We start from the raw sequence: 11,101 nt of genomic DNA on the forward strand, positions 1-11,101 counted from the left end.
TCAACAGCTCAATCGAGATCAACAGCAGGAAACAGATGCCACCAAACTCCTCGCAGTCGCTCGCCCGCGGAACGTCTCGGACAAATATTAACTAACGTAAAGTTAGTTCTGCGAGTCGTGAGTGTCGCATGTCGTGCTGATGCAATCAGATTCAGAATCAAAATCAAAATAATCAAAATCAAATCCTCGGTTCAACCAATTCACGATTAGTTCAAGGGTCTCGTGGCTCACGATTTCTTCTTCGCACCTCACTCATTCGTGATTGACTCGTGAATCAAAGACAACCACGCAATCAAGAATCATCACGCATGCATCAACCCGACATGCTGCACAAAGCCCGCCTGTACGCGCAGATCACATCGATATCAACGAATTCCCGCGGATTATCTTTCTCTAGCTCGCTTCTTGTCCGTCCAGCGCACAACCGTCCGTCCTTTGACATCCACTTGTCTCGCTCCAAATTCCAACGCTGCTGCCTTTGCAATCACCAGAACCTAGTGGTCACCACCCACCGCCAACGATGCGTGTTTTATGCTTGACCGTGGTTGCCCACCAACCAATCGAGTTGACCACGAAAAACTAAATCAACCAAAATCGTGAATTGCAATCACAATCACGAATAATGCAACCCAACACACGTGCCAAAACGTAAATCACAAAAGTGAAAAAATTGCCTCCTAGCCGACTCGAACGACTGACCTCTTCATTACTAGTGAAGTGCTCTACCGCTGAGCTAAGGAGGCTTTGATGTTCTTTGTGATGAATATTGCATATATATACACGCAATGATGTCGAATGTTTCAACAAACTGATGATTAGATCACGGACCGGATCCGCTTACTTGAAGCGGAAAGCTAAACTACGAACCATGAATCGGGATACTAGTCAATATTCGCTCAAAGTCCATGTTGCTGGGGGGACAAGAAGTTGCTATTACAAGATACGGCTGAAAAGATACAGAATCGTTGAAGTTTTCGGATTTGTTCGCCGGCGTTGCTCAGAACTTGCTCTGAGGACCAACGAGCTTGAGCTGCTGACGAACGCCGAGGTCGATCATTACGTCTTCACTTCCACCAGGAACGGTGAGTGCTGAGGATTGTGGCCATGTCGAGACAGGTATGATGCAACAGAGACACGCGCAGATGTAGCATGACCAAGCAGAGGTTCGGGTCAGTATACTGTTGTGTCGCGAGAGAAAATGAGCTGCAAAAGCTAGCCACTTACCTTTGACTTCACGATAGATTCGTTCGATCCTCTCGCCCGTACCACCTTTCGTGAGTCCCATACCACCCAACAAGTGCACCGCTTCCCTCACCACGTTGTCCAACACGATGCCCGCGTGAGCCTTGAGCAGCGCACACGTTCCTCCAGTCAAGAGGTTCGACTGCGCAATGGTCAAGTTGAGTTGCTGGAAAACAATGCTTTCGACCCACGCCTGGAGTGCTTCCACTTCACGAGCCATGTGTCCGATCTTGTGACGCACCACAGGCTGCTCGATGAGCTTTTTACCGAATACCTCCCTGCGTCGCGTGTGCGCGATGGTGTCCTCCATGCAGACGCGTGCGTATCGCAACGCAGTGAACGCAATGGTCAAACGCTCGTGGTTAAAGTTGAAGAAGACGAGCTTAAGTCCATCACCTTCTTTACCAATCCGGTTTTCGACAGGCACTTTGACATCGTCAAATTCGACAATCGTTGTACCAGAGGCGCCACCTGGAAGCATCTTCATCTGTTTCGTCGTGACACCGGGCCCACGCGGGATCATGAGCAGCGAGATTCCGGATGATTCACCAGCTTTGCCAGACGTACGTACGGCAGTAGTGAACCAATCCGAGTAGATGCCGTTGGTGATCCACTTTTTGTTACCGTTGACCAAGTAGTACTTCTTGCCGTTCTCCTCGATCAGCTTTGCTTCCGTGCTGAGGTTGGCCACATTGCTTCCGGCGAGCGGCTCCGTGATAGCGAGACAGATGCGCTTGCGACCGGAAAATATCTCGGGCAACCAACGTTGTTTCTGCTCATCACTGGCAAAGTGCATGATCGGGCCAGAGCCATAAGTCAGTCCGCCGATCAATCCCATCAACACAGGACTAGCACATCGGTTAAGCTCATCCCAAATGATATAGTCATGGATGTTGTTCCATTCTTCCGGTTTGATTCCGGACGGCAATCCCACACCAACGCTCTGAGCGATCTTGGCGATCTTCGGATCAACGTGCACGCCCGTAGCAAAGGCAAACAGCACACCGTCCTTGGCAGCTCGCTTGTAAGCTTCATCGTCGGTGATGACGCCGGCTTCCTCATACTTGGCACCGAGCTTGATCAGCACTTCGTCACACCAGTTGCGAGCCCACTCTCGAAGCTGAACGTGAGACGCCGAGGTGAAGATCGACGAAGGCAGACCTTGAATCCAAGGTGCTTCAGAAAAGGGCACAGTAGGCTTGGTGAGTTTGGCTTGTGACATGGTGGCTGCGATGATGCTGAGGGGAAAGTACTGATGTGGTGGTGATAGTGGTGATTCAGAGGGAAGCGCGCAACACTGGTGTTTGCGGCGAACAACTGGAAGCTTGGCGCGCTCGTACCACGTATGTTGAATACAGGTCGGTCAGTCACGAGTGATGCGCACGAACAACACAACTTGATTGAAGCGAGTCACGAATCAGCAAGCAAAGATGACAGCGCAAAGCCTTCACTTCACCACTCGTGACTATTGCTGTTGCCAGCTCGCAGCCGCGACGATGGGTGCGCGCCTGTCAAGAACAAACCCGGCCTTGGATTCCAACCGAGTTACCGGTGCCTGCACGCACAATTTGTTGTTGTAGTCAACCGATGTAACATTGCTCGTTGATGTGCACGGTGCACGGTGCGGTGGTCAATCGTGGTCCACAAAGTGACGAGGAAGCTTTTCGCGGAATTCGGAGACTTTCTTCGCTCTCCTCTCTCCACACACCAATTCAACAGCTCTCCGTTCCGCTCAACTTCCAAACGTCCACTCGTCAACGTTCAGGAGGAGAAGTAGGATAAGGCCAGGCACACGGCCTGTAGTAGCGTACAAAAATGTCGAGACAGCCTCTTTCAGTAGCAGAGATTCTCGAGAAGCAAAAGCAAGAGTCGGCACTCAAACCACGCTTCCTGTCGAAAGCTGAACGAGCTGCCAATGCGGAGCACGAGAAGCAGGAACAAGAACGCCAGCGAGCGCAAAAACAGGAGCTGGAACGCAAGCAACGGCTCAAGTTCGAGCAGCAGGCTCGCTCTGTCGCCTCCTCTTCCTCGTCATCATCACAACGACATCCAGCACGACCCTCGGCGAGGGGATCGGATCGATATCGTTCAGAAAGTGAAGATCTGGATTATGGAAGCGTCGTAAACGGAAGAGCTGATGATCGCAGGAGAAGACCAGATACGGATATCAGGAACGGTAACCATCACTTTTCCAATGGTCAACCTCATGTATCGAACGGATACGCTGCGAATGGCGGAGAAGGAGCCGAGGCCAGTAGCAGCAGCAGCAGCGCACCCCTGACGGAATCAGAACAAGCCTCGATTCGACGTAGATACCTCGGGCTGAAAGAGGACAAGAAGAAACCCAAGCGCAGACCCACCGACAAGAAATTTGTCTTTGAGTGGGGCGAAGAGGATGATACCGCTACCGAGTCGCTCACTGTTCAAATTCAGGCCGAAACTAATGCTTCGGCTGCAACCTCTTATTCGTCGCGCTACGACTCTCTCGACAAACGCTTTGACGACAAGCACTGGAGCGAGAAATCGCTTTCACAGATGAAGGATCGCGACTGGCGCATCTTTCGCGAAGATTTTGGCATCTCTGCGCGCGGCGGCAACATTCCAAAGCCGTTGCGGTCGTGGCGCGAATCAGGTATCCCCGCCTCGATTCTAAGCACCATCGAAGAGGTGGGATACAAAGAACCTTCGCCTATTCAACGACAGGCTATTCCTATCGGCTTGCAAAACAGAGACTTGATTGGAATTGCCGAAACCGGATCCGGTAAAACCGCATCATTCCTAATTCCCCTCCTTGCGTACATCTCCAAACTGCCAAAGCTGGACGAGCACACAAAAGCTCTCGGACCGCAGGCTCTCATCCTCGTACCCACACGAGAACTGGCGCAGCAGATTGAGACGGAAACCAACAAGTTTGCTGGTCGACTTGGGTTGCGCTGTGTCTCAATCGTGGGTGGAAGGGATATGAATGATCAGGCATATGCGTTACGCGATGGAGCCGAGATCGTGATTGCTACACCAGGAAGGTTGAAGGACTGCATCGAGCGGCACGTGCTGGTGTTGAGTCAGTGTACCTACGTGGTGATGGATGAAGCGGACAAGATGGTGGATATGGGATTTGAACCGCAGGTAAATTTCATCTTGGATTCGTTGCCCGTATCCAATTTGAAGCCGGATAATGCTATTCCGGAAGGATCGGCTGACGATATGGTGGGCAAATATAGAGTGACGATGTTATACTCTGCCACCATGCCACCGTCGGTTGAACGGATGGCGAGGGTGTATCTACGTCGTCCCGCGACCATCACGATCGGCGATGCAGGTCAAGCAGTAGCGACCGTTGAACAGATTGTCGAATTCATCCCTACCGAAGATCAACGCCGAACGCGACTCATCTCGATCCTGCAACAATCTTCGCATCTGGTACCGATCATCGTCTTTGTCAATCAGAAAAAAGCCGCCGATCAACTGTCCTCGTACCTCACACGTCACGGCTTCCACACGTCCACGCTTCACTCTGGAAAAACTCAAGACCTCCGAGAAGAAGCCCTCGCCAACCTCCGCTCGGGTCACACGCAGATCCTAGTCGCGACCGATCTAGCAGGACGCGGCATTGACGTCCCCGACGTCGGACTGGTCGTCAACTTTGCCATGCCCAACAACATCGAAGCTTACATCCATCGAATCGGTAGAACAGGCCGAGCTGGAAAGCAGGGCACAGCAGTCACCTTTGTAGACCAGGCAGATAGCGATCTATTCTGGGATCTCAAACAGGAGCTGACCAAGAGCAAGTTGAGTACCGTCCCACAACAGTTGGCGAGACACCCGGCCGCAATGCATAAGCCGGTCAAGGACGGCATGGGCAAGCGGAAACGCGAAAGGGAGGACGACGGGTAGCATCTGCATGCGATTGTCGGAAGAGCTTGTTGGGAGCCGACATGATATTCGCACGCCTCCAAGACTTGTGTGACCGGTGTGAAATCTGAAAGTTACTGTATTTGCATATCGATGCGTGTTTGATTGCTCACGTTTTGGTCACGACGACAACTTTGTCCCACCAACCCATATCCATCTCGTCAAGGTCAACCATCAGCGCCTGATCCACCTGGCCGCCTCGCTCGTCGCGATCAGCCTCTTTGCGTTCAGCAGTTCGCTCTGTCTGCTGCTCGAAATACCATTTGGCAAACCAACGGAAAAACTTGATCGCTTCCTGAACCTTGTTGGCCATCCAACACGTTTTGGCCAGCAGAAAGAGCGTCTGTCCCTGTACACGCGTTTGCATGCGCGGGATGGCAAGCTCGTCCTGTTCGCCGCCGCGGCCGCCGCCGTTGGACATCACGCCAGCTATGCCACCCGCAGTCGTCGACGTTTGCTCCTCGTCGACACGTCTGGGGGCGCGTGTCTTTGGTTTGAGTGCATTCGAGACAAGCTCGAGCTCCGTCTGAGCTTTGACCAACTCATTGAGCAGCAGATGCAGTGTGCCAAGCACAAGACGGAGACTGGTATATTGCAAAGCTTTTGCGGGTAAATCGTTACGCGTCACCTGCTGCAGGTCAGGAAGCGCCAGCACGGCGCTGACGGCTTTGATGGCGGCTCTGAGCTGCTCCTTGTTCTCTGCTGTCAGAGCTTTGGTTGTCTGGTGGTGCGATTCGGCGAGACGATCGAGCATGGGCTTGTGGTCTTGACTCGCACCTGTAATTTCGCAAGCCGATGGTAGACGGAGCGTTTCACGCAGAGCCCGGTGAGGGAAAGCAAGCGCTAGCACGGAGTCCACCATGAGTCCGGTAACCAGGTCGGAGCGGAAGAAAGGCGATTCGAGGATCGTCTTTTCTCGTGACGTGCTCGAGTCTTTGCCGCTCTTGGCTCCCGAGCTTGGCCGCTTGGCACCATTCGAGCCTTTTGCTGCCTTGGACGTCGAGCTTACTGCTACCTTTCCGCCTTTCTGTATCGATACAGCTGCTGTCTGTGGCGGAACAGTTTTCTGGCGAGAGGCAATCAAGCTGGACTTCAGAGTCGAGGACTCATTTGAAAGCGTGTTATCCGTGCTGACCGGCTCTTCGTCCGACTCCGCCGCGATACCGTTCGGCGAGGACTCTGCACCAGCTTGGGTCTTGGCCAAAAGTTGGATGATGTCGTTTTGGCTGGGATCGAGTTGAGAGCTCTCGGACCAATCAGCGATGGCAAGGCTGAGGTAGTTTGCTCGGTGCCGTAGCTTTAGGGCAGCCAGTTGGTTATTGGTGTGACCACGTAGGTTCAGAGCATCGATCCGAAGAGTCAGGTTGCGCCTGCCTTGACGTTGGCCAAGGATTTGCAGTGCGGAGCTGAGCATTTCTTTAGCACCTCGAATGGTCGCTTCTTGATCGTCAGTGGCAGAAAGTGACGATGACTCAAGAATACGTGTCGTCCATTGCTGACGTACACGCTCGACAAGCCGTTCCGGATTCGTCTCGAGGTTGAGTGCCTCGGACAGGACGACTTCGAGTTCCGTGCCAGCTGCCAAGGCACGATCAGCAGAAGGCTGATGTTGGCGTAGTCGGCCAATGCAAGCAGCTCGAAACTGCTGGCCGGCATTAAGGACATGCTCTGGATCAAAGGTGGGCAAGGAATTCGCGATAGTGTGGCTGGTGCTATCGATTCGCCCGTCGCGACAACTTTCAGCTGATGCCTCCTCACCATTAGTACTGAAACGAGGCGCAGCAACGTGGCGAGGCCCAGCGCGGAATTTGGAAGCGAGCTGGGCTAGATCAGTGCTGGTGAGAAGGTGTACGAGAGCGAAATCGGCCTGGGTTCCAAGGGCGAAGCGATGGGCGAAGCGCTGGCACGCTTCTATGTAGGCTGCACGAGTCAGCTCGAGTGCATTCTGAAAGGCGACGTTCCACTGCAGCTTCGCTTCATATGCATTCCCTTGGCTCCCGTCATGATCGTCGGCGAGCAAGTCGTTGTCTTGCTTTTGCTCTTTGATATATTCATAAATGTTGGCGGTATCAGTAAGGAAGTCTGTGGACGAAATCGGTTTACTGTCCCTGTGCAGATCTGCGTGGAGCGCCGTGACAGCTTGGTCGACATCAGCATCGCCCGGATCGGACTGAGGTGCAAGGTAGTGGTGGAGCAGAGAGACAAAGTAGCCGAGGGTCCTGTCGCGTGCGGTGGATCTGCGCTCGAGCACGAGGGCCTCTACTTCGGCAAGCCTCTGAAACTCTCCGATAGCGTCTGGGCGATAACCTTCCCGAACGGACTGGGTGACATGCCAGTATACAAATGGCTCAAGACCGCGCTGTAGCTCGCTATGAACTGCTATCTCGGAGCACTTTCTGTAGACAGCTTCCATCTTGTACGCGGACGAGGAAGAGCGTGGAGTCGAGCGTGTGTCGATGGCGGTAGAGTCTTGGGAGAGGACCGGGGAGGTTATGGCTCGGTTGAAACCAAGTGAAGCCGCATCATGAATCTGCGCCTGTTCAAAGTATGAACGCTGACAAGATAGTTTGACTACAAATGCAGCTTGGGGGCGATGCTGCTCTCAGTTCATCCCAGAGATATCCGCTTGCAAACGGCGGACGAGGGCGAAAGATGGTGATTTGCGGGTCAGACGTGGTTGCGCTGAATGACATTTGTGATTGTGATTTGAAAGGAGAGTCTCCATGAATGTAGAACCCTCCACACCAACACCATTCATGATTTCACGACTCGTGACTGGACTCTATCGTGTATTTCACGTTTCTCACTCAGTTGACTGATCTTCAGTGTGAGTAACGTGATTCGTGATTCGTGATTCGTGATTCGGCCACAGCCAAGTGCCACAGCCAAAATCGTGAATGACGGCCCAAGCTTCTAAACAGGCGCGAGACCCGAGACAGAGCAACCAGACACGAGAGTCGCGAGTCACGGACGAGACACGAGAAAAGAATCATCATGTTAGAGCGTTATAAGCAGGGTCTGTGTTCCTTTCCGCTTGACAGCCACTCGTGACTCGTGACTTCATCTTGAATCGCGACTCCCCTTTCATGTGCTGCATTAACAAAGGCATTGGGTCATAACTCAGCTTTTCACTTTGCTTGACACATGCGCTGCTGCTGCTGCTGCTGCTGCTGCTGCTCGTGTTCAAGCTCATGATCTGCCCTTGTCAGGTGCTCTGAAGGCCGACCCGTAAGGACAAAGGGGCAAAGTCCCGTTCACAATATCTGCTCGGCATCCTTTCATCGCGTTTCCACTACTCGATTGTCACTCGCCGTTTGTGCATACACCTCGAACACTCAGACAGATATGAGCCGTTCTCCAGCAAGGCGTCGCTCGGGCGAACTCTCAGTGCCAGTCGACAAGAACAATCCAATGGAGACGCACAGCATCACCTTCGAATGGCCGCTGCACGATCTCAAGCAGCACTTTGACTCGTCCAATTCTGATGCCAAGTCGAAAGTTATCAAGTCAGTACCTTTCGGACAAGGTAGATGGACAGTACTCTTTTATGCTCAATCTGGTTTGCAGCAATTTTGCTCGCTCTACCTCAACGCCGAACCTACGCCCGAGGAGAGGAACCACAGCAAGTCGCCGTGGGATAGCTATCTTGCATCAAACAGTAACACCCGATCGCAAGCATCGCTTGCAGACAAGCTCGCCGGCGCCACAGATGAAGGCTGGACGCGACAGGGACTCTTCCGCTTCACATTCAAGATCCTCACTCTCAACAAAGGCATTGTCCTTGCAACCAAGGAAGCCTTCAACCATGCTTTCAGCCATAAGACGTCCAACTGGGGCTGGGCTCAATTCGCCTCGCGTGATACCGTCTTTTACACCAACAGCGAGGTGCGGGAGACGGATGGCTTCCTCATTTCAGTCACCATTACAGCCAGCGCAGAACGTCCACGACCGCTCACCTTGGGCGTCACTGTGCCACCGGCGCTCATTCAGGCGATGGGATCACTCCTCGACGACCCGGATCATAGCGACGTTGTCTTTGTCATTCGTCGCAAACGCCGCCATCACAAAACTGGTGCCATTGTAACACGAGAACGCCGCATCTACGCCATCAAAAAGATCCTTGCTTCCCGCTGCGAATACTTCCGCGACATGTTTGACAGTGGTTTCGCCGAGGGCGATGTCACTGCGGGCTCAGACGACGAGACGGACGACGAGGTTTCCCTGGCTCACGCAAACTCGCGCGGAGTGGGACAGGACGGGCTCAGCCTGATTGGCAGTAATTGTTTCCCATCGTCCGTCGAAGAGGACGATGACGAGCTTGGCTTGGAAGATTCGGATGAGGAGATGGACGTAGATGAGGTGTATGAGATGGGCATGTCCAACTTGACCGATCAGCAAAGGAACAGCGAGGCTGGTCTTGCTCGTAACTTGGCCTCAGACACCGCAACAACCCCGGTGAAAGCGGCTGCGACCAGCTCAGAGTCGTCTGCGGCCCGACGCATGCGCGAGACCAGCTCAGACGTCGCTCAGCTCAGCCCGTTTTCGTCGACTCAAACCCCGAGCATTCCTTCCAATTCAGCACAGGCCTCTGATTACGTCTCGCTGCAGCAGACGACGCCTCCGCAGTCGCGCAACAGGCAATCCAATGACCAAGATGCGGGCACCGACAGCGGCGAAGATTCGATGCGCGTGCAGAGCATGTCAGCCTTTCAGACGCCTCAACACTCTCCGCGATCGCTCAGACCTGATGTTTCGGCCTTTGTCTCACCTTCAAAGTCGAGCAGTGCTTCCATGAGTTTGCAGCTGCGTTCTACCCGACCTTTGCAGGCGCAAGCCGCGACGCAGACCAGTCACAATGGTAGGACCCTGTCTCAACTTCGCCGGTCGGTCGATTTGGGCGCTTCGAACGTACATAGCGGCAAGAAGAGACGCAAGGTGGTCGTGCGCGACGCTGCTTATGCCACGTACAAGGCCTTGCTGTACTACCTCTACACCGACACGATCGCCTTTGCACCGCTGCACTCGCGCTTCTACTCTCATGCAACGTCATCTGACGATAAATCGGATGTCCTTGGAGGCGAGCTCGACTTAGCAGACGGTGCGTCGGCTACGTATGCAGCTTCTGATGCTGAAGCATCTCCTGTTCGCAGCAGCACCAATACTGCTCCGGGCAGCAGCTTTGCCAAGGACCGACGAAGGGCACAGCACCTTCGTCAATACTTTATCGATGAGTATTGCGCCGTGCATACCAATGTGCCAGCCCCCTGTTCGGCCAAGTCCATGTACCGGCTCGCAGACAAGCTGCAGATTCCAGAGCTCAAGAAGCGTTCACAGCAAGAGCTCGCAAACAATCTCACCGTCGACAACATTGTTTGGGAAGCCTTTTCGGGCTTCAATTCGCAGTTTCCAACGATCCGCAAGATGGAGACCGACTTTCTGCTCAAGCACTGGAACGAAGTCAAGAGCACCGAGGTGATGAAGAACATCGTTTCTAGGCCGAGCGCTCATCCCGGCTTAGCGGACATCTGGCCGCATCTGCTCAGCCAGCTCGAGTTTCGCGGTTCCAACAGCGAGAACAAGTCTGAGGGTTCGGCGTGATTGAGTAAACCATTGTGCCCTTTTGTTCGCGATTCCCTGCTGTAAGCCTCTGATACCAGGTCTTGTCTCTGTTCATAGCACTTTCGCATCGGCCCGAGCTTCTGATCTGATCACTCTGCTGCTGCATCGGCTGAGTGACTGATGTCCATCCCATGTCAGGAGTCAAGAGAAAGGTGTTCAACGGCCATGTGCCTTCGGGACACCTTTCAAGAAGAAGTGCACTTTCGAGTGAGGCAGTCGCACAGTACGAGCAATTATTAATCACCAATACGCTAGGCAATTACGAATCCAGAAAACTCACACAGTTGTGAGTCGCAACTCTGTGACTGTCATGTGTGACTGACATTCA

The 11,101-nt window shown here is 53.4% G+C and overlaps 4 protein-coding genes and 1 non-coding gene across 5 annotated transcripts; 2 read left to right on the top strand and 3 right to left on the bottom strand.

Annotated features, from left to right (window-relative positions):
• Positions 1-671: 671 nt before the first annotated feature.
• On the bottom strand, positions 672-743 carry UMAG_16067. Its single transcript has one exon. It is a non-coding gene; the product is annotated as a tRNA-Thr (tRNA).
• A 254-nt stretch (positions 744-997) lies between these two features.
• Positions 998-2,464, bottom strand: UMAG_10665 (uncharacterized protein; the record flags this gene model as incomplete). Its single annotated transcript, XM_011392036.1, has 2 exons — positions 998-1,089; positions 1,225-2,464. The coding sequence occupies 2 exons, from the start codon at positions 2,462-2,464 to the stop codon at positions 998-1,000; spliced, it is 1,332 nt and encodes a 443-aa protein (XP_011390338.1).
• Positions 2,465-3,057: 593 nt separating this feature from the next.
• UMAG_10666 (putative U5 snRNP protein) lies at positions 3,058-5,136 on the top strand (the record flags this gene model as incomplete). The annotated part of the gene is made up of 1 exon (XM_011392037.1): positions 3,058-5,136. One exon carries the CDS (start codon positions 3,058-3,060, stop codon positions 5,134-5,136), a length of 2,079 nt encoding a protein of 692 aa, XP_011390339.1.
• A 127-nt stretch (positions 5,137-5,263) lies between these two features.
• On the bottom strand, positions 5,264-7,567 carry UMAG_03782 (uncharacterized protein; the record flags this gene model as incomplete). Its single annotated transcript, XM_011391928.1, has 1 exon — positions 5,264-7,567. One exon carries the CDS (start codon positions 7,565-7,567, stop codon positions 5,264-5,266), a length of 2,304 nt encoding a protein of 767 aa, XP_011390230.1.
• Positions 7,568-8,499: 932 nt separating this feature from the next.
• UMAG_03783 (uncharacterized protein) lies at positions 8,500-10,752 on the top strand (the record flags this gene model as incomplete). The annotated part of the gene is made up of 1 exon (XM_011391929.1): positions 8,500-10,752. One exon carries the CDS (start codon positions 8,500-8,502, stop codon positions 10,750-10,752), a length of 2,253 nt encoding a protein of 750 aa, XP_011390231.1.
• Positions 10,753-11,101: the final 349 nt, after the last annotated feature.

Source organism: Mycosarcoma maydis, chromosome 10, assembly GCF_000328475.2.
Source record: "Mycosarcoma maydis chromosome 10, whole genome shotgun sequence".
In the NCBI taxonomy this organism is placed as follows: Eukaryota; Fungi; Basidiomycota; class Ustilaginomycetes; order Ustilaginales; genus Mycosarcoma; species Mycosarcoma maydis.